Here is a 22,748-nt window from a genome sequence, read left to right on the forward strand (position 1 = left end):
ACCTGCAGGTTAGCGACTGTGAGAGGAAGCGATGACATGCTAGCGGCCCGCCGCCGCCGGAGGAGAACAGATACTTTATTATAGGAATATCTGCTGTCATCGTACCTGCTGCTCAATTGTAATGCGGTGAGTTACGTGCGGCCGTGCCCGCTCGGGCGGAACTGACTGCCACCCTCTCTAAATGTTAATCTCATTGTTATCAAATCAACGTCAACGCGCATAACAGGAGCGGCGGCGGCGGGCGGCGGCGTTCACGTGGAGGCTCCGGTCCAAGGATACCGACAGACGCTCAAGGTCGCTTTGAGTATAAATTCACTTTGATTAAGTGCCGACGCGGACGTTAGGTAGTCAATAACAACGGAGGTGAATGAAATGCTTTTTAAAAAACTTTTCTTTTTTTTTTCTAGCCCCCCCCCCCCCCCCTTACCTCTGGATCTCTGGTGCTGCCCTGAGACCTCCGCCGTCATCACACACTCTCTCTCACCCTCACGTCAGAGTGGCTGTTTGACAGGTGTGAAGGGAGTCCAGCGCCCCGGCTGGAAACCGGTCCGCTTCCCTGATAAGACTGCTCCATCTGGGGGGGGCATCAGCATGCATCACAGCGTGCCAGGTACTGAGGAGTGTGTGTGTGGGGGGGGGGGGTACGAGGCGCTATGAATGATGAGCCACTTATGTGGAATGGCAACGCTCGGTACGGGTGCAGGAAGCTGGCTCTCGAGAGGCGCTTTGGTGCACCACGGAGCCTTTCACTGCGCATGTAAGAGAAGTCAAAATATTGATTTCTTTTTTGTTCCCCTTTTTTTGAATTATTATTTACACATCCAGCAGTTATGCAGCAACATTATCATTCATCACATTTTTAGTCTCTTTTAGCTCCGTTTCTTTTGGGTCTCCACCGACTCCAAAGGGAAACACGTTTTCACGTTAGCTGCTAGTAGAACTGAAGAAATATCAAATAAAAGTACAAATAGTCAGTGTTAAATTATTGTTGCCTTTAAAATGTACATTGTACAAGTTCTTCAATGAAGGACAATAATGAAAACGTCACAAATCTCCATGCATATTGTAAAAACTCACATTTTTCAGTCTCTTTTAGCTTAGTTTTTTTGGTCTCCACCGACTCCGAAGGGAAACACGTTTTCACGTTAGCTGCTAAACGCTCCGCTAATTGCGTCTGTTTACACCTTTTTCTGCTAAAAAAGCTGAAGATATCACGACGAGACGGTAACGTGTCTGTAAAGCCGACGGGAGCTGCAGATTCACGATGGAAACAAGTCAAATCTTTCAACGGTTTATTTAAAATTCAATAGATTGTTACTGTGAACATATGGATTATAGATGCATTAAGTAAACGCGGCAATACTACTATCACAAATTCACATTTTTACTGAAGTAGAACTGAAGAAATATCAAGTCAGTGTTAAATTATTGTTGCCTTTGAAAGTTCTTCAATGATCAATTCAATTCAAATCTCGATACATATTGTAAACTGAGGAAAAATGTTGACATGAGCTTGGTTGACGTGATGTTTCCTCTAAACGAGGACATAATTACAATAATTCAGCTGCTCACAGTTTGGATGCAAAAGTTAGTGTTTTGTGCGCGTGTGTTTTACACAGATAGTTGGATCAATGTTATGATCAATATTGTACACTCAGCCTTGTTCAAGCGCTCTCGTTGCTCGCCACCAAAAACGGATAAAACGACAAAGCGTGGCTGCAATTAACTCCGCTGGACGCTTTAAAAAAAAAAGAGTTGCGTTGAAGAAGAAAAAGCCCTCTGGAGCCGCCATCCAGCGGCGTTTCCTCCTGCGGTTTGACGTGTGGCGCTCGGACTTCCTGGCGTGCGGCCCGATGATAATTAGACAATTGTGCGTTCAAAGTTTTGTTTGCTCACAATTCAAAACGCATCGATCTCGGCACGCCGGCGTGAACTTGGTGGTCTACTCCCAGTCACGGCGGGGGGGAAAGAGGCGGCGTGCCATTCAAACTGCGGCACGAGCAGAATAACATAATAATAATAATAATAATGCAGTCGGGAGGAACGGGGGCGTTCGTGTGTGTTTATATTTTTTCGCTATCGGATCTCTTTCCTTCTTTTTAAGTGAGCTGAATCACAGTTGTTTGTCACGTGAACTTTTTAATGTCTCAAACTGATCGTTCAAAGGATGTAAAATCATAAAAGTTAAACATAACTCACGCTTTCGCTCGAGGATTAAATCCTACATCTTCAGCCGGGGAAAACACCATGTTTTTGTTTATTTAATGTTGTGCATTAGTCATGCAACGTGACGTTGTCCGGTCTTTAGGGGGCGCTGCAGCAACAGGGAGCGCTAAAGGTGAAGAGAAGAAGATGTGGAAGGTGTGTGTGCAGGCCTGAGAGGGTCAGATGTGCTCGGAGGTCAGAGTGCGTTTGATAAAGTTCTCATCGCACCGTCCCAACACACTCCGGATCCTGCCGAGTTAACACCAGCAAGCTAATGAATATGAATGAGGTAAATGAAAGCTGATGAATGTTACCCCTGATCTCCATGAAGATTGGACGCTTCCCTTGAACCTCTGCCAAGGACACACACAATAAAGAACGCATTTGAAAGAGTTGGCTTGTCTGGCGATTTGATGGACGTTGATGCGGTTGCGTCACGACGCGGTGATACATGACGTCTGGACGAGGCTGCGATGTGAGGCCCCAACGCCGAGGAGGCTGCACATCACTGTGTAATAGTTGGTCCACGGTCCAATTGCCCCCCCCCCCCAAAAAGAGAAAGAAAAATCAATGTAGACTTTTATAAGATCTTTGAACAATATCCCGGGGCTAATGCACACATTTTGAGTTATTAAAATGAATATGTCCATTAGGGTCCTTTTCTTCCCCGAGAGACCGCTGCCGGCTGACGAAGAGATATATACTCTCATTTTCCTCTTCATTTTCCCGGTGTCAGATCAATCATGCGCCATCCCAACTCAAGGTGAAAGCCATCAAAGTGTCGCCCCCTTCTCCGTCGCCGGTGATTCACAGGAAGCTCTCCGGCACACAGACGGGGGTCCCGGGCAGACAAACAGAAAGACAGCGTCAACAAGCGAGTTAAGGGGGGGGGGGGGGGGGGGGGGGGACAAACGGCCCCGATGGGCCCGGAGAGATTAATCTGCTTTTACTGCCGGTCCTCAAGAGCAAAAAAAAAAAACGAACACGACTCCCAGTCGTAAAAGAATTGGCTCATAAACACTAGCAGGCCGCATGTAGATAGAGCCGAGATAAAGTCGGTCCAATCTACCAGATAAGATACGTGGGGAGGGAGGAGAGGGGGACTTTGCTCGGAAGCCGTTGGCAACACAAGCCTCAGGCAAGATCAACTCAGGACGATCTACCTTCTCGGAGCGTTCCCCAATAAAAGGTATGGCGCCAGCGAAGACGTCGGCCGCTCTGTGGACCGCCGGCCTCGGCCTCCTCTGGGCCTCGGTCGTCGTCGTCGGGGCCCCGGTGGGCAAGCGGACGCCGCCGCCGCCGAAGGTGCTGCTGATCTCCTTCGATGGGTTCCGGTGGGATTACGACCGCGGCGTGGACACGCCGAACCTGGACCGGATGGCCGAGGACGGGGTCAAGGCCCTGTACGTCACTCCCCCTTACCTCACGATCACCAGTCCCTCACACTTCACCCTCTTGACAGGTAAAAAGGCTTTTCTTTTTAAAATGATTTTCCACAGCGAGATGCGCACGTCGTGGAGGAGCGAGAAACCGTTAACGTTGCTAGGATTGGAGAGAGGGAAGGAGGAAAAGAAGCCGTGGTGAAAAAGGAATTAGTTGTAATTGAATGTCCCAGGGTCCAACAGCTTTTATAGCTGAGTGAGACAATTATGTTTGGATCAGTCGCTGCTCCCTTTTTCTTATTTTGACTCTCAAAAAAAGAAATGTCACTTCCTCGAAATGAGATTCCTCTCGTCTCCGAAGTCGGTCGTAAGACCTCGTCCCGTTCAGTTGATGTTTCAACGTGTCACGCTGTGGGTTCCCTTTTTTTACCGGCGCAGGCCGCTACATCGAGAACCACGGGGTGATCCACAACATGTGGTTCGACACCACCACCACGGAGAAGAAGCCGTACTACCAGACCCAGTTTGTGGACGAGTGGTGGGACAACGGCTCGCTGCCCATCTGGATCACCGCGCAGAGACAGGTCTGGTTCCATCGTTCGCCGAGATCCCTGCAGTTGTCTATATATACAGATATATGTGTGTGTGTGTGTGTGTGTGTGTGTGCATTGCATGCAGATGACAGCTGCTGATTTGGTTTCCCTGCACGTTTGAACCCTTTTGCACGCTTGTTAATGCATTCTGTTTAAAAGTACATACGTTTATATATAAATGTGCGTGGGGGTTGATGTGTCTTCCCCCCCTCCCCCCTCCAGGGCCTAAAAGCTGGCTCTCTTCACTTTCCCGGCACAGCTTCCAGTTACCAGGGACAGGTTGCTATGGTGCGGGAAGTGGAGCCGCCGCTGTACAACTACAAGAACGAGACGGCGTGGCGAGACAACGCCGACAAGGTGATGGGCTGGTTCGCGGACCGGCAGCTGGACTTCGTGGCGCTGTACTTCGGCGAGCCGGACGGCGTGGGCCACAGGTACGGGCCCGACTCCCCGCAGCTGCGCGACATGGTCCGGCAGGTGGACCGGACGGTGGGCTACATCCGCCGCTCGGCCGAACTCCGCGGGCTGACCGACCGCCTGAACATCATCGTCACCTCCGACCACGGCATGAGCTCGGTGTACCGCGGCGGCCTGGCGGAGGAGATCACCCTGTCCGAGATCCCGGGCTTCTCCTTCCGCGACCTGGCCTTCCACCTGGTGGACTTCGGCCCCTCCGGGATGCTGTTGCCGAAGCCGGGCAAGCTGGAGAAGGTCTACGCGGCCCTGAAGGGGGCCCATCCGCACCTGCACGTGTTCAAGAAGGAGGAGATGCCGGAGCGCCTCCGCTTTGCCAACAACGACCGCATCCTCCCCATCGTTCTGTGGGCCGACGCCGGATACGTCATCAACGGGGTGCGTTTGACGGACGGACGGGGGGCGGGGCTTCTTCGCTCGAGAATTGTCTGTTTGAGTCCTGCGAGGCTGCCGGGAGAAGCAACATGTTGGATGTTATCACCACGGCCTGTCCGATAGTTCTCACCAGGGTTTAGCAAAGCTGTGTTTGATATCAGTGAATCCAGGTTTAAGATTAACCAGGTTTAAGATTAACCAGGTTTAAGATTAACCAGAGCATGATGTGCATCAGTTTTATGACGGCTTTACTTTCTTCGGAGATCTTGATAATTGATAATATCCCAAAAAAAGGCAGCGTTTAAAGTTTTGGTGCGACAGAATTAAATTTAAACTAGTTTTAGAGTAAAAACTAAACTGATGGTTAAAGAGATGAGGAATTGAGAATATGCTTCTTTTTGTATTTTAGAGTTAGCGAGCCAAAGATTTAGTAGTAATAGAAGTAGTAATAGTAGTAGTAATAGAAGTAGTAACAGTAGTAGTAATAGTCGTAGTAATAGAAGTAGTAACAGTAGTAGTAATAGAAGTAGTAACAGTAGTAGTAATAGTAGTAGTAATAGAAGTAGAAACAGTAGTAGTAACAGTAGTAGTAATAGAAGTAGTAACAGTAGTAGTAATAGTAGTAGTAATAGAAGTAGAAACAGTAGTAGTAACAGTAGTAGTAATAGAAGTAGTAACAGTAGTAGTAATAGAAGTAGTAACAGTAGTAGTAACAGTAGTAGTAATAGAAGTAGTAACAGTAGTAGTAACAGTAGTAGTAATAGAAGTAGTAACAGTAGTAGTAATAGTAGTAGTAACAGTAGTAGTAATAGAAGTAGTAATAGAAGTAGTAACAGTAGTAGTAATAGTAGTAGTAATAGAAGTAGAAACAGTAGTAGTAATAGTAGTAGTAACAGTAGTAGTAATAGAAGTAGTAACAGTAGTAGTAATAGAAGTAGTAACAGTAGTAGTAACAGTAGTAGTAATAGAAGTAGTAACAGTAGTAGTAATAGTAGTAGTAACAGTAGTAGTAATAGAAGTAGTAACAGTAGTAGTAATAGAAGTAGTAACAGTAGTAGTAACAGTAGTAGTAATAGAAGTAGTAACAGTAGTAGTAATAGAAGTAGTAACAGTAGTAGTAACAGTAGTAGTAATAGAAGTAGTAACAGTAGTAGTAATAGTAGTAGTAACAGTAGTAGTAATAGAAGTAGTAATAGAAGTAGTAACAGTAGTAGTAATAGTAGTAGTAATAGAAGTAGAAACAGTAGTAGTAATAGTAGTAGTAATAGAAGTAGTAACAGTAGTAGTAATAATAGTAGTAACAGTAGTAGTAATAATAGTAGTAATAGAAGTAGAAACAGTAGTAGTAACAGTAGTAGTAACAGTAGTAGTAATAGTAGTAGTAATAGAAGTAGAAACAGTAGTAGTAACAGTAGTAGTAATAGAAGTAGTAACAGTAGTAGTAATAGTAGTAGTAATAGAAGTAGTAACAGTAGTAGTAATAGTAGTAGTAATAGAAGTAGTAACAGTAGTAGTAATAGTAGTAGTAATAGAAGTAGAAACAGTAGTAGTAATAGTAGTAGTAATAGAAGTAATAACAGTAGTAGTAATAGTAGTAGTAACAGTAGTAGTAATAGAAGTAGTAATAGAAGTAGTAACAGTAGTAGTAATAGTAGTAGTAATAGAAGTAGAAACAGTAGTAGTAATAGTAGTAGTAATAGAAGTAGTAACAGTAGTAGTAATAGTAGTAGTAACAGTAGTAGTAATAGAAGTAGTAATAGAAGTAGTAACAGTAGTAGTAATAGTAGTAGTAATAGAAGTAGAAACAGTAGTAGTAATAGTAGTAGTAATAGAAGTAGTAACAGTAGTAGTAATAGTAGTAGTAACAGTAGTAGTAATAGAAGTAGTAACAGTAGTAGTAATAGTAGTAGTAATAGAAGTAGAAACAGTAGTAGTAATAGAAGTAGAAACAGTAGTAGTAATAGTAGTAGTAACAGTAGTAGTAATAGTAGTAGTAATAGAAGTAGAAACAGTAGTAGTAACAGTAGTAGTAACAGTAGTAGTAATAGTAGTAGTAACAGTAGTAGTAACAGTAGTAGTAACAGTAGTAGTAATAGTAGTAGTAACAGTAGTAGTAATAGAAGTAGTAACAGTAGTAGTAATAGAAGTAGTAACAGTAGTAGTAATAGTAGTAGTAATAGTAGTAGAAACAGTAGTAGTAATAGAAGTAGAAACAGTAGTAGTAACAGTAGTAGTAACAGTAGTAGTAATAGTAGTAGTAATAGAAGTAGAAACAGTAGTAGTAACAGTAGTAGTAATAGAAGTAGTAACAGTAGTACTAATAGAAGTAGTAACAGTAGTAGTAATATAAGTAGTAACAGTAGTAGTAATAGAAGTAGCAGCAGTAGTGGTAGTGGTAGTAGTAGTAGTAGTAGTAGTAGTAGTAGTAGTAGCAATATAAGTAATAGTAGTAGTAGTAGTAGTAGTAGCAATATAAGTAGTAGTAGTAGTAGTAGCAATATAAGTAGTAGTAGTAGTAGTAGTAGCAATATAAGTAGTAGTAATAGTAGTAGTAGTAGTAGTAGTAGCAGCAGTAGTAGTAGTAGTAGTAGTAGTAGTAGTAGTAGTAGTAGCAGTAGCAGTAGTAGTAGCAGCAGTAGTAGTAGTAAGTAGTAGTAGTAGTAGTCGTAGTAATAGTAGTTAGTAGTAGTAGTAGTCGTAGTAATAGTAGTAGTAGTAGTAGTAGTAGTAGTAGTAGTACTAGTAGTAGTAGTAGTAGTAGTAGTACTAGTAGTAGTAATAGTAGTAGTACTAGTAATAGTAGTAGTAATAGTAGTAGTAATAGTAGTAAGTAGTACTCTACCAGAACTAATTAGTAGTTCCCATCAGCAGCTTTATGGCCACTTCAACTCCTCTCGGTCTGATCTCAGAGGAGGATAAGCGTGTTTTTTTTTTTGGGGGGGGGGGGGGGGGGGGGGGGCTGTTGCGTAACTGCCGGGATGAAGGAGGGTATTCTGCATCCTAATATCTCCACCACGTTATACCGCTTGCGATAAACAGGATATTTACTGCAAAGATTATCAAAAAGGGATTTTTACGTGTTGTGTTTATACTTTTGGAGGTATAGATTAAAATTCCCGATTCTTCGCCATTCGGTTGATAACAAAGAGATTGTCCAGTAGGGAGAGGACCTCGTTGTCCTGGACAACACCTCCCTCTGCTGACGGGATGAGAGCAGAGAACCTTCACCCCGTGGTTGAACCTTAACGCGCCGTGTGTCCCTCTGCAGTACTTCCCCGTTCAGTTCCACAAGGGCGAGCACGGCTTTGACAACCAGGACATGGACATGAAGCCCTTCTTCAGGGCGGTGGGCCCGGCGTTTCGCAGGAACCTGGAGGTGGGGCCCTTCGAGACGGTGAACATCTACCCCTTGATGTGTCACATCCTGGGCATCCGGCCGGAGGTCAACGACGGCCACCTGAACGCCACCGGTCACATGCTGGTCACCGGCGCTCCGGCTCCGGCTCCGGCTCGGGGTGAGTTTACGTCGGGACTCATGAGTCTGATAACACATGCTCCTCCATCACGAGGCCTCAAAGAGAGCTGGGGAGCAAAATGATCACAAAAAGACAACAATGATGCACAAAGTGACACAAAATGACCTCAAAGAGACACAAAACAAGTACAAAGAGAAACAAAATGACCAGAAAAGACACACAAAGACGACAAATACACGCAAAACAACCGCAAATAAAACAGAAGGACCTGAAAGAACACGAATAAAACACCAAACAATATTATAAAGAGATGCAAAATGACCTCTAAAAGACTTAAAACGACTACACAGTGACATAAAACACCCAGAATTCACCAGAAAAGACTCAGTGACTACAAACACACACACACACACACATGGAACCGCTGAAGACACAAAACAATTATCAAGAGACACAAAACACCCAAAAAAATTCCCTCAAAGGCACAAAACGACTGAAAAAAACCGTCTACAAATATACTTTTTTCAAAGAGACAAGAAGTGATGACAAATTGACCAAAAATACACAGAAAACACGCGCAATGAATTCAAAGACACACAAAATAACCAAAGAAGACACAGAATGGCCACAAAGTATGCACAAAACTATTTTAAAATGACCTCAAAGAGACACAAAACTATTTTAAAATGACCTTAAAGAGACACAAAACTATTTTAAAATGACCTCAAAGAGACACAAAACTATTTAAAATGACCTCAAAGAGACACAAAACTATTTTAAAATGACCTTAAAGAGACACAAAACTATTTTAAAATGACCTCAAAGAGACACAAAACTATTTTAAAATGACCTCAAAGAGACACAAAACTATTTAAAATGACCTCAAAGAGACACAAAACTATTTTAAAATGACCTTAAAGAGACACAAAACTATTTTAAAATGACCTCAAAGAGACACAAAACTATTTAAAATGACCTTAAAGAGACACAAAACTATTTTAAAAAGAGACACAAAACAATTTAAAATGACCTCAAAGAGACACAAAACTATTTAAAATGACCTCAAAGAGACACAAAACTATTTAAAATGACCTCAAAGAGACACAAAACTATTTTAAAATGACCTTAAAGAGACACAAAACTATTTTAAAATGACCTCAAAGAGACACAAAACTATTTAAAATGACCTTAAAGAGACACAAAACTATTTTAAAAAGAGACACAAAACAATTTAAAATGACCTCAAAGAGACACAAAACTATTTTAAAATGACCTCAAAGACACAAAACTATTTTAAAATGACCTCAAAGACACAAAACTATTTAAAATGACCTCAGAGACACAAAATGAGCACATATTGTGTAGAGCTCCTGCAGAAAGTAGATCTGTTGTTGCTTTTGGTAACTTTGGAAAGATTTGTGTCAGGTGTTAAATATTAAGGTCAATGTTGGCAATATTCTAGATTTTTCTTATTGTCAAATGCCAAGAAAAGACCAGAAGTATTAGTGGTTATTAGTTATTAGTTAATTTGTCTCTCAGTATTTCTGGACTTTCCAATCCTGTCTGAAAAAGTTAGTCCAAAATCCATTGGTTCCTATACTTAAGAAAATTATCTTTTTTTTTTTAATATGCCCACAAATATAAAGGATTACTCATTTGCTAAAAACAGCTGGGGGCTGTAGTTTTTTTAATTAAATTAATTTAAATTAAACGTTACTAGAAATAGTGCATTTGTTCGGGACTATTTTCTGCCTCGGATCAATCCACACATGGTGCTCTGGGGAAGAAGACGTTTATGTTTATTACACAGAATTTTAAAGTTGTTATAGCGCCACCATGTGGTTGGTAGATGACATTGCGTAGAGGCAGCAGTTTGATCGCTGTGGGTTTTGCTGTTTTTGCACAAAAAGAACACTAATCCATATATATATATACATGTGTATATATATATCCTGTGACTCTAAAACACATTATATATATATATATATATAAATAATGTGTATACTATATTATATATATACATATATATATATATATATATATGTATATATGTGTGTGTATATATATATAAATAATGTGTATACTATATATATATATATATCCATATATATATGTATATATATATATATATATATATATATATATATATAAATAATGTGTATACTATGTATTAATAGATGCCGTTCCTGTGACTTCAGACTCTAAAACACACATATATATAAATAATGTGTATACTATATATATAATGTGTATACTATGTATTAATAGCTGCCGTTCCTGTGACTCTAAAACACATTTATATATATATTTATATATATATATATATATATATATATATACACATATATATATATATAAATAATGTGTATACTATGTATTAATAGATGCCGTTCCTGTGACTCTAAAACACATTATACACATATATATATATATAATGTGTATACTATGTATTAATAGATGCCGTTCCTGTGACTCTAAAACACATTATACACATATATATATATATAATGTGTATACTATGTATTAATAGCTGCCGTTCCTGTGACTCTAAAACACATTTCCACTGGCCATGTTCTCGGTTTCAGGTGAAGGTTTCCTGCAGAGCGTCTTCACCGGCTCGGCCGCGGCGGCCGGATTCCTTCTGGTGGTTTTTCTGGCGGCGACGACGTCCCACAAAATACTGCAGAACAAACGGTAACGACTGGATAATCAACGTGTTTTTATTCGTCATCACTGGTTCACTGAGCAATACGGCTCAAAACAATACATCCATTTCAACTTGTGAGATTAGTTTTTCCTTTATTCTGATATTAACATGGCAATTGTATTTTTTGTATCATTTCTTTTAAATACTAAAACTTAACTATTGACTGGTGTCACATTGTGAATGAATTTCTTTTGTTTTGTGTTGCAGGTCAGGAAGTTCAGAACCTCTTCCGGGAAAAGAAAAGACAAAACAAACTTCCCTTTGATCGTCACGCGGGAGACGGAAAGTAAACCCACGAAATAAATGCTGCTCCATTGTGACATTGAGCAACAGCTGCCTGGGGGGGGACCAGGGGAACCCAGGGGGGAACCCAGGGGGGAACCCAGGGGGGAACCCCAAGAGCAGAGTTTATTTGTACTTATATTATATATAAACGAAGAAACGTAGAATACTAATTAACAGAGTTGGGGGGAAAATAGTCAAATTAATAAAAATTACTTGACAAGCTAATTTTTTTCTATTTTGTTTAAACTTCTGATGCATTGTGACGGAAGAGGATTTATGTGTATTACTATTAGTTTGTTGTAATAAAATGTTTATTAACGAAGCCTTGAACACAACACACCTATATATCATAACTGCTGATATGCAAGACGTTTTTGTTTTTATTTATTTTTTTAAACACAAACAAAACAAGCAAAAAAAAGACGAAAATACGTCAACGAAAGCAATAAAAACGAAGATAAATAACTTTATTGGAAAACAAAGCGCGTTTCCGGTTTGCTTTGAGAATAAAGCGGCGTTGATTTCATCACGTGCATGCGTCTACTTTCACCTACAATATGTTTAATAAAGCGTTTGGATCAGAGGACGGTGCCCGCCGAGGGACATTTTGAAGCGACCGCATTCTCAGTTGCCCGCCTCTCTTCGCGCAATGTCGTCAAGTTAAGCACGAGAGAAAGACACTTCCGGTTATGAATTTCAAAATAGAAATAAGCCTGTCGCCTTTTTGGGTGTTCCCCCCCCCCCCCCCCAATACACCACCATCACGTGAGTATTTTTGTTTATATATGTATTTATTACCAAGAATGTTAGAATTACAAAGTTTCTGTAAGGTATTTTCACTTTTTAATTTAAATGAAGATGATAATGCACAATAATAACCCCCTCCACAACTTGCAGTAGTGTATGTGCTATTTATTATTGTGTTTACGTCAATCTTATAACAACAAACTTTGCTTTTCGGGTGTTTTTTTGTTGTAAATTGCCCAAAAAACACATAACAACCTCAAAGACACACAAAGTGACCTTTTGACAAACAAAGAAGACACATAATGATGACACACATACACAAAAACAACTGCAGAGAGATACAAAGCGACTTCAAATATGACCTCAAAATGAAAGACAATGACGACAAAGAGACACAAAACAATTAGGCTACAAAGAGACGCGTAGTCACTTCAAAGAGACACCCGGAAGGCAACGTGAGTTTAAAAAAAAATATATATTTAAAATGAGCATCCATTCAAAAATCCTTTAAATATAGTAAATGTTCAATGACATATGAGTGTGTATATATTTTATATTAAATCAGACACTGATGACACTACTACAAAATATAATTGAGAACCACTGAACTAGAAAGCAGATCTGTTATTGTTTATGGTAACTTTGGAAATATTTAAAGAAAAGAGATCTGATGCGTGGCGGGGTGTTAAATAATGAGGACAATGTTGCGCAACAAATGCCATAAAACAAATGCCATCAAAAGACCAAAAGCAAGTGTCTCTCAATATTATTATTTTATCATTATTATTTATTAATTTGTACCTCAAATGTATTCATCTAGTTACTTTGCTGAAGAAGAATGTGATCTTCCTTCTTCCACGGTTTAGCCCCGAAAGGAAGGCTTTTATTGTGAAGGCGCAGGGCTGCGGCCATCCGGTGGATGCGTGAGCGCGCTGCGCCCCACAGCGCCTTGTGATAAAGGACCGCCGCCCGGGCAGAAGGCAGACATGGAGGAGCTGAGCGCCGTGGGAGAGCAGGTCTTTGACGCGGAATGCATCTTGAACAAGCGGCTGAAAAAGGTCAGAGCCGCCGGGGAACGGTCCGCTTTGCACCCGCGCGGTGGTCGTCGTCGTCGGTTGTTGGTTTGTTTGTTTGTTTTTTGTTTTCCTTCTGCTTCTAACTGCTTGTTTACGGACGTTTCTTCCGCTCTTTGGGGTGGAGGGGGGGTCTCTCTCTCTCTCTCTCTCTCTCCTTTTTTTTCTTTCTTTCTTTCAGGGAAAGTTGGAGTTTCTGGTGAAGTGGAGGGGATGGTCGTCCAAGTAAGTACAAGCGCAGCGACACAATAAAAAACAACAACAACAACAACAACGTGTCGCTTGTTGCTTTGCAATAAATAAATAAAAACTGCTCACCGATCCGTTATTTTGATTTCTTTTGATTGATTGATTTATTCAACCGTCCAATCAACGAAGTCCGACCAACAACAAGCGATGTCGTCACGTCGCGTTTTTCTGGCCGCTACTTTGTTGCAGAATGTATCTTCTTTCTTTTTTTTTAAACATTTGCTTCCCTTTTGTTCATAACACCTTTTACATTTGGGAAGCTATAGCTCCAAATCCAAAACACATTATTTAGGCTACACACGTGTTTTTGTTTTTGTTATTACATCCCTAATTTAATCCAATAATAGTTACGTTTTATTATTTATCCCATATCGGCGTAAACAAGTTAACTGTGTGACCGATGTGTCCAATTTACGAGGACTATTTGACATTTAATTGACTTTACATTATGTTCCTTACATAACACACACTTCTACATATATATATATATATATATATATATATACTTTATTTTTATGCTGCTGCTTGCAAGGCTCCACTCTGCCGTCGTTTTTTGTCACTTGCCCTTTTCTGTTCACTCCACATTGTTGCTGTAATCCACCATCAATGCACACTGTTGCCTGCCAGCTCCATGGCTTTCTGTTAGACCCACATCCTTTGTGTGTGTGTGTGTGTGGGTGGGTGGAGAGGGTGGGGGTTGATTATTTCAGCGGTGACTGCCGATCAGAATGGGCCATTCAACAACAAGTGATGAGGAGAGAAGGAAAAAAAGGTCATTAAAATGCGTGTGGTTGAAGATACGAGTTTAAACTTGTCCAAAAGGATTTGAAAAGTAGTGCAGTTCAAGTAAAAAAGAAACAAAGGTTATTTTTCGTTGTCAAAGGTTTCTTCTCCGATCTAAAAACGTTTTATTCTCTCTCTGCAGAGAGGAGGAGAAATAACTCAAACAGAATCTGAAAAGCACCGTCTTGTCACCAAAGTTCCCCCCTTCCTGCATCCTTATTTTAGCCGCGGAAATATTCCACTTTATTTTGAAAGGGGAACTGAAAACCGGCCTTGTTGTCGTCTGATCATCTGTTGACAAGTAATATATTTATTCAGTGGTCTTTCCAGGAAATACTTCACCCGCAAAACAACGTTTCTCACCTGAATTTCTTGAAGAAAGTCTTTACAAGCGTTTGACAACGCGCTAAACTACAGAAAAACGTGTCATTTATTCAGTCGTCTTACTTTTTACTTCCCAAACGCATGCAATCTTTGCTAAAACACTTTTTTTTACATTTTTAATGGATTAAATAACACAAAGTCCTCCGTTTCCATGTGAACAAACCGTTGAAAGGTCATTCATTTAAACTTGTATCGTGTTTCTCTCTTCCAGACACAACAGCTGGGAGCCCCAAGACAACATCCTGGACCCCAGACTGCTGGCTGCCTTCAACAAGAAGTGAGTGGCGAGCTTTAAAACGAGCTCCGTGGGGCTCAAAGACGGCGAATTATCATTAATTTATTTGTTTGTTTGTTTGTTTTGAAGGGAGCAAGAAAAGGAGCTTCTGATGCTTAAGAAAGGGAAAAGGCCGAGAGGACGGCCGCGGAAAATTCTCGTAAGTACAACTCGAAGCGGACCGTCATTAAATCTTTATTCACTACACAGCTTTTTAATATCCGCTTTTCAATTTAGGATAACGCGGCCGACGCTCCGAAGTCGAGCAGCTCTTCGTCCGGCTCCTCGTCGTCCTCCGATTCCTCCTCCTCGTGCTCCTCCTCTTCGTCCTCGTCGGACGACGATGACGATGACGACGACGACGCTGCCGGCAGCCGCGTCAAACCGGCGCCACCGGGAGTCCGGACGCGAGACCTCCACCCCGTCCCCCAGAAGAAGGCCCAGATCATCGTCGCGAAACCGGAGCCCCCGAAGAAGCGGAGCCGGAAACCCCCGTCGCCCGACGCAAAGGACTTCCAGCTCCTCAAGGGCCCCCGCAAGCTCCTCAAGGCGCCCAAGGACTCAGATGTTCCCGGCGCGATCAAGAAGCCCGTTCACCCGGCGAGCTTCACCTTCATGGGGTTCCACCGGGGCTCGCCTCGGGACGCGGTGGCCACCGGTCACAACAGGGGTCCTCTGACTCAGGGAGGGGCCGTTAAGAACTCTGCGGGACCCGGCAGGTCGATCCAGCCCGCCTCCCTCTCCCTGAACAAAGCTGGCCAGAGCAGGAACGTCGGCGCGGGCAAACCGCCCGTCTCGGGCGGGACGAGTCTGGATCTGAAAGCAGCCACTAGTAAATCAAAAGGGGTGGCGGCGTTGAGTCTGAACACCTCCAAACACCTCCTTCAAGGGGCCACCCGGCATCCTCTGAGCTCCCCCGACGGGCAACAGAGGCCCCCGGCCCCGGCGTCAACGCTGCAGCGGATACCCAACACTAAAGCGGTGGCTTCTGTACCGCCTAAAAACGCCCCCGGCACACGAAGCCCCGGCCCCCAGCCGCTCAACCTCCAGAGCAAGCGAGCGCAGGGCGCCGACGCTCCCGGAAACGCCGACGCTCCGGCGTCGGCCCCGACGAGGAAACCCGCCGTCTCGCAGAACCGGGAGTTTAATCCCGCCAAGAGTCCGCCGGCGACCCCCGGGCGGCTTCAGACCAGGAAGAGCCAGCCCGGCGCGGACAAGGTCAAGGAGGCGACCGAGATCCAGACCCCCAGGGTCCAGGGCCGGCTGGAGAAGACCGGCGTGCCGAAAGCCTCCGCGGAGGTCCAGAGCCAGCACGAGAGATCGGCCGCCAAGGACGGCAAGAAAGCCAAAGTGAACGACATGAGCACCGGCGAGGAGGAGTCCTGCTCGGACTCCGACCAGGACTCTCCGAGCTACGTCGAGCAGGAGCGCTCGGTCGCCGCCCAGAACCAGGACTGGAAGCCCACGCGGAGTCTGATCGAACACGTGTTCGTAACGGACGTCACCGCCAACCTGGTCACGGTCACGGTGAAGGAGTCGCCGACCAGCGTGGGCTTCTTCAGCATCCGCAACTACTGACGGGACCAGATGGGCTTTGGGGGGAGGTTCATTTGCGCTTCATCTTTCTTTAATAAAAGACCAGTTTTTTAGGTTTGAAAGGGAAAAAAAGATAACAAAAAGGACAGAAAGTCAGGTGTTGATTGTGTTTTTAATTTATTTTTGCTCGCGTCTACAAATTGTACCAAGAAAACTGAAGATCTGAAGGAAGAAGAAGAAGAAGAAGAAAACGGTCCACGTGAAACTGCATCGCTACGGGAAACCTGGAAGTTATTCCTCTTTTTCTTTCTTTTTTTAAGTGTGGAGATGGAGCTCCGGTGTCCCGCATTCACGCCGACCCCCGTCCCTCCATGACGGGAGGGGGCGTGTCTTTTTACGGGCAGCGGACATTTAGCTCATTTCAAATCTCTAGCTAACGTAAACCAGTTTGTTTTTTTATTATTCTTAGTATAGCATCGTTTACCTTTTTTTTTTTTTTACATTTCATAAGTTAGCTACCTCCTTTTTTGTTTTCGAAGTTGTGTAATATTTTCTCGTGGGAAACCTTTTCCCTCCAGGGTATCACTGTGTCCTTATTTTTTTATATATATATCTAAATAAATAAAAAATTGCTTCAGTCATGGGGTAAAAGAACTGCCTCAGAGTCCCACGCGGCGCCCCGTTATCGGCCCAAAGTTTCCTTCCACCGCGCCGCCGGTTTGTCGGCCTCGAGTTCGTCCAGGCGGCCGCGGCGTGCGGGAGTCAGATTACGGTATCTCTGCTCCGCCCCCGGTGTGTTCAGATAAGACTCGGCCTCAAGGTTTTTTTTGGTTTTTGCTCTTCCTCCTCCGCGTCGGTCGGTCCCGTCCTTCGTCTTCACCGGCAGCTCTAATCTTCCTGGACTTGTAATTAATATGGGAAAAAAAATTAAGAGAAAAAGAAAAACGTGCTCGCGAAACGTAACGTGGATCGAGTCGGTTGCTGCCGGTGTTGAAACGCCACATTTGGTGGTGGTGGTTGTTGTTGTTGTTGTTGTTGTTTTGCCTCCTTGCAGACGTCTCGTGTCACACGCCTGCTCGGGTTCAGGGGCCTCCCGGAAAAAACGGAAATAAAAAAAATATTGAAAGATATCTGATGTAATGGAAAAAGAAACCAAAACAACGTGCGCTACTTTTAAGAGTTACGGCAACAAAGCACTTGGACTGAACTCTCCCGTCTCTTTCTCTCTTAGCTATCTCTCTCTCTCCTTAACTCTCTCTCTCAACTATCTCTCTTAACTATCTCTCAACTGTTATCTCAACTATCTCTCTCCTTAACTCTCTCTCTCAACTATCTCTCAACTATCTCGCTCCCTTAACTAACTCTCTTAACTCAACTATCTCTCTTAACTCTTTTTGCTCTTAACTATCTCTCTATAACTCTCTCAACGATCTTAACTCTTTCTGCTCTTAACTATCTCTCTCTATAACTATCTCTCAGCTATCTCTTAACTCTCTTTTTGCTCTTAACTATCTCTCTCTATAACTATCTCTCTTAACTATCTCTCAACTATCTCGCTCCCTTAACTAACTCTCTTAACTCAACTATCTCTCTTAACTCTTTTTGCTCTTAACTATCTCTCTATAACTATCTCTCTCAACGATCTTAACTCTTTCTGCTCTTAACTATCTCTCTCAGCTATCTCTCTCAGCTATCTCTTAACTCTCTTTTTGCTCTTAACTATCTCTCTCTTAACTCGTTTACTCTCAAAGACTAAAAACACAAAGGTGACCCCACAGGCGGTTCGATAACGCGGCAGACGAGTACGGAAGGGACACACGTTCGATGCCGCAGATCAATGGTCGCTCCATCGTCGTCAGGGCAACGCGCGGTTGTCTATGAACATTTGTTTTTTTTATTAATATTTCTTTATTGTATGTTTTTCCTGAATTAATGAAAAGAACAAACTTGGCATAAATGTTTTTGTTGTTGTTGTTTTTTAGATCTACTAACCATCTCGATGAAATGTTTTTCTTTACGTCTATTTATTTACAAAGCGGGGGGTCGACTAATAAACGAGACGACCTTCTGTCTGACTCCTTTGGGTTGTTTTGCTTTATTTTGTCTTTCCTGTCAGACATTTTTCACAATTGGCAAGTTAATAATAATAATAATACTTGAATTATATTTCACAGACGAAGCAATAGGGGCGGGTCTTAAGATTCTGATTCCCTCACTACAAATAACCTTTTTATTGACAATTTATCATACAATATCAATATCAAAGTTGTGTCGAACATTATTTTAAGTGTTGAAAAATCACACAAAATACGTGTGCAATATATTTTCTGATTTATGTAACCAGGCCGTATTTTTAAAAATCTTATGTATTACTTGTTATTCTTGAATTTACATATGTGTATATATGTAAATACATACGGATATATCTTTATATACGTGTGTACATATACATACGTGTATCTATATATATATATATATATGTATATATATATATATATATATATATATACACACACACACATTTATATATATATATATATACATATTTATATATATATATATATATATACACACACACACATACATAAGCGTGTGTTTTACGTATACATAAATATATGTATATATATATACACATGTTTCAGCCTATAGCTGAGATGGCACTTTCTCATGTCTATTGTGACCTTTGCTCATTATATATTTTATAGTATTTCACCCCCTGCATCGGTGTGGATGTGTTAATATTCTTTAAACAGCCACTAGAGGGTGCTGTTGCACTTGAGGGTGAGGACACTTCAGCTTCCCAATTACCCATAATTACATAATCTGTTGGTTTACACACTGCTTCAGCTCAAAGCGAAGGCTCAGAAGCATTTCTGAATATTCTCTCAGGCAGAAGATAATCTGAGGGTTTCATAAGACCCAGAATGCACTGCAGCTACTTCTACGTACTCAAGAACTGTACTCGAGTACAGGTGATGCGTCCACACTTTAGTGGAGTATTTACCTTCTTTATGCATCACTGGGTTTTTGCAGGTTCAAGTTTCGACATAAATAAATAAAAATACGACACGTTAAACTGATAAACTGTTGAGTCCAGAAGTAGAAGTATTCAGATACTAGTGTTCAAAAACATAACTGTTACAAGTTAATGTCCTGCATTCAAAATCAAGTCAAATGTGCGAAAGTATCAGCATCCAAAATATACTTAAAGTACCAAAAGTAAAAGTACATATTTTATTTTATACGTCGAAACTGAACCAGAACGATGTTTCCCACTAAAAACGTGTCTAAGAGGCAGAACTTTTTTTTAAAAAGAGAAATACTCAACTAACGGTGTGAATACAACAGCATGCTGCAGTGCATTCTGGGTCTCGGCATCATAAATGAGGCCAAAGTGGAGGAAAGCGGTGCGTTGTTATTGTTCCACCGGAGAGACTAAAGTCTGCAGCCCCCCACCATCCTCCCTTAAATTTATTAAATGACAGAAGTTCTCATTACACACAAAGCGCTCGATTACATAATTTATAGAGATCCCCTCTCCCCCCCTCCCCCCCCCCCCCCTCCGGGGGTCGCGAGGAATTTTTTCACCCAAAATAAATTCAAGTAAACACTTACGCGACAAAGAGGCACTCACAGTGGCCTGGTATGCATAAACACTATGAACAGTGTGACAGTGTAATCCCCCCCCCCTCCCCTAAGCCCAACACACACACACACACACACACACTCACCCAACAGCGACTTCAGGCTGTTGGGAAGGAGCCTAAAACCCCAAAGAGCATTCAGCGAGTTCATCTCCGGTGGATGATTGTTGTTGTTTTCCTTCCTTATTTGTTTTTAGCAACACAATAAAATAAAATCAGCTCTTTGCTTTTTTAACTATATTTACATTTTTTTTTTAAAAGACAGACAGAAATAAGCTTTTTTCCATCCCACGATGCACTGACGGAAACTTGATTTAAACTCACCTTTTCATGTGTGAATCAATAATACAAAATATAGAATATATATATGCAGATGAGTGCCCCCCCCAAAGCCTTTGTAGTGTCCCTCCATCACTGGTCCAGACTCCCGGCTGGATGTTGACTAATGGGAGTATTTAAAGGCCGATACTCATCTTGATGCCCCCTTTGTCTGTTTGTGTTTGGACTCTCTCCGCTTTGAGGATTGCAACCAAAACGGGGAGCTGGTTTGAGAAAAAAAAAAAAAAAAAACGTCCCGGGACGGCCGCTATTCGATTTCAAAGAGAGTGTTTAGAAACCCGACCCGGCCCTCCGGCGAGCAGACACACACACACACACACACACACACACACACACACACGACTCCCTCTCGCCCCTCGTTCTAAATCACTCCACCGGAGCCGTGTAAACAAGCCCTCTGATATTGAGAGGTCGAGACGAGCGGCCATCCTCCACTATGACAACACGGCCTCAGACGGACGATGTCATCCGTCTTACCTCACTCTCCATCCATCACTGCGCCGGAGTCGACATGTCTGACAGTCCCACTCTCGCTTTTCTCTCGCTGGCAACAGGCCTCTCTCTCTCTCTCTTTTCTCTCTCTTTTCTCTCGTCACATTTTCCTCCAAGCTTACTTCTTTTTTTTTACGCCAGATGAGCTCCGCCTCCTTCGCCTTCTAGATTCACGAACACCTGAAGGGCGAGAGAGAGAGAGGAAACCCATCGATTGGGTTTATCTGTAAAAGAGAGAGAGAGAGGAAACCCATCGATTGGGTTTATCTGTAAAAGAGAGAGAGAGAGAGGAAACCCATCGATTGGGTTTATCTGTAAAAGAGAGAGAGAGAGAGGAAACCCATCGATTGGGTTTATCTGTAAAAGAGAGAGAGAGAGAGGAAACCTATCGATTGGGTTTATCTGTAAAAGAGAGAGAGAGAGAGAGGAAACCCATTGATTGGGTTTATCTGTAAAAGAGAGAGAGAGAGAGGAAACCTATCGATTGGGTTTATCTGTAAAAGAGAGAGAGAGAGAGAGAGAGAGAGAGAGAGAGAGGAAACCCATCGATTGGGTTTATCTGTAAAAGAGAGAGAGAGAGGAAACCTATCGATTGGGTTTATCTGTAAAAGAGAGAGAGAGAGAGAGAGAGAGAGAGAGAGAGGAAACCCATCGATTGGGTTTATCTGTAAAAGAGAGAGAGAGAGAGAGAGAGGAAACCCATTGATTGGGTTTATCTGTAAAAGAGAGAGAGAGAGAGGAAACCTATCGATTGGGTTTATCTGTAAGAGAGAGAGAGGAAACCTATCGATTGGGTTTATCTGTAAAAGAGAGAGAGAGAGAGAGGAAACCCATCGATTGGGTTTATCTGTATAAAAGAGAGAGAGAGAGAGAGAGGAAACCCATCGATTGGGTTTATCTGTAAAAGAGAGAGAGAGAGAGAGAGAGAGAGGAAACCCATTGATTGGGTTTATCTGTAAAAGAGAGAGAGACAGGAAACCCATCGATTGGGTTTATCTGTATAAAAGAGAGAGAGAGAGAGAGAGAGAGGAAACCCATCGATTGGGTTTATCTGTATAAAAGAGAGAGAGAGAGAGAGGAAACCCATCGATTGGGTTTATCTGTATAAAAGAGAGAGAGAGAGAGAGGAAACCCATCGATTGGGTTTATCTGTATAAAAGAGAGAGAGACGTGAGGATCTATAGTAATCTGAAGCACATTAAAGTATGGACAAAACGTGTAAATATGAAGTAACTAAATGAATAGATATTTATTTTTATTTAATTCAAACAATAAAATATCACAGTGCAGGAAGAGGCAAAAAGCCTATTGGGCTTATTTGAAGACTCCACCTATATAATATTAAAGAATTTACAAAATTACAAACATAAAATAAAAACATGCGTGAAGTTTTAAGGAAATTATTTTTTGGGGGTTTCCAGTGTTAGAAAATTAATATAATGAACATTTCACAATTGGGGGAAAAAGCAGGAAAATAATCGATACATGAGAAATCAATAATTGGAGCTTGTGTTTAACAATATAAACTATTTCTGCTTGTGTCGGCTTTTAAAATTATAATTATAAGATTAAAATGTAATAAAACAATACCCTAGTTTTTGGGGGGCAAGGCAACCCTGATAGATGTTGCATATGACGAGCACACGACTTTAAAACTAATTAAATTACTATATTCCACTTCCTCCGGTCCTCGTCAGCTACATTTGGGATAACCACAAAGGATTAATTGC

The 22,748-nt window shown here is 42.0% G+C and overlaps 2 protein-coding genes across 2 annotated transcripts; both read left to right on the plus strand.

The window, feature by feature from the left end:
* Positions 1-3,396: 3,396 nt before the first annotated feature.
* On the plus strand, positions 3,397-11,477 carry LOC117734710 (ectonucleotide pyrophosphatase/phosphodiesterase family member 7-like). The gene is made up of 6 exons (XM_034538963.1): positions 3,397-3,667; positions 4,026-4,171; positions 4,403-5,032; positions 8,298-8,544; positions 11,097-11,199; positions 11,420-11,477. Exons 1-6 carry the CDS (start codon positions 3,397-3,399, stop codon positions 11,475-11,477), a joined length of 1,455 nt encoding a protein of 484 aa, XP_034394854.1.
* Positions 11,478-13,171: 1,694 nt separating this feature from the next.
* On the plus strand, positions 13,172-18,618 carry cbx2 (chromobox homolog 2 (Drosophila Pc class)). Its single transcript, XM_034539925.1, has 5 exons — positions 13,172-13,302; positions 13,499-13,542; positions 14,945-15,010; positions 15,098-15,167; positions 15,245-18,618. The coding sequence occupies exons 1-5, from the start codon at positions 13,231-13,233 to the stop codon at positions 16,583-16,585; spliced, it is 1,593 nt and encodes a 530-aa protein (XP_034395816.1). The 5' UTR covers positions 13,172-13,230; the 3' UTR covers positions 16,586-18,618.
* The last annotated feature ends 4,130 nt before the right edge of the window (positions 18,619-22,748 follow it).

The sequence above is a fragment of the Cyclopterus lumpus genome, chromosome 8, assembly GCF_009769545.1.
Source record: "Cyclopterus lumpus isolate fCycLum1 chromosome 8, fCycLum1.pri, whole genome shotgun sequence".
NCBI classification, from domain to species: domain Eukaryota; kingdom Metazoa; phylum Chordata; class Actinopteri; order Perciformes; family Cyclopteridae; genus Cyclopterus; species Cyclopterus lumpus.

Coding starts and splice junctions, on each gene's coding strand:
- LOC117734710 (XM_034538963.1), top strand. CDS start 3,397: ATGGCGCCAGCGAAGACGTCGGCCGCTCTGTGGACCGCCGGCCTCGGC. Junction 4,172..4,402: donor GGATCACCGCGCAGAGACAG/GTCTGGTTCCAT, acceptor TCCCCCCTCCAG/GGCCTAAAAGCTGGCTCTCT. Junction 5,033..8,297: donor CCGGATACGTCATCAACGGG/GTGCGTTTGACG, acceptor GTCCCTCTGCAG/TACTTCCCCGTTCAGTTCCA.
- cbx2 (XM_034539925.1), top strand. CDS start 13,231: ATGGAGGAGCTGAGCGCCGTGGGAGAGCAGGTCTTTGACGCGGAATGC. Junction 13,303..13,498: donor TGAACAAGCGGCTGAAAAAG/GTCAGAGCCGCC, acceptor TCTTTCTTTCAG/GGAAAGTTGGAGTTTCTGGT. Junction 13,543..14,944: donor TGGAGGGGATGGTCGTCCAA/GTAAGTACAAGC, acceptor TCTCTCTTCCAG/ACACAACAGCTGGGAGCCCC.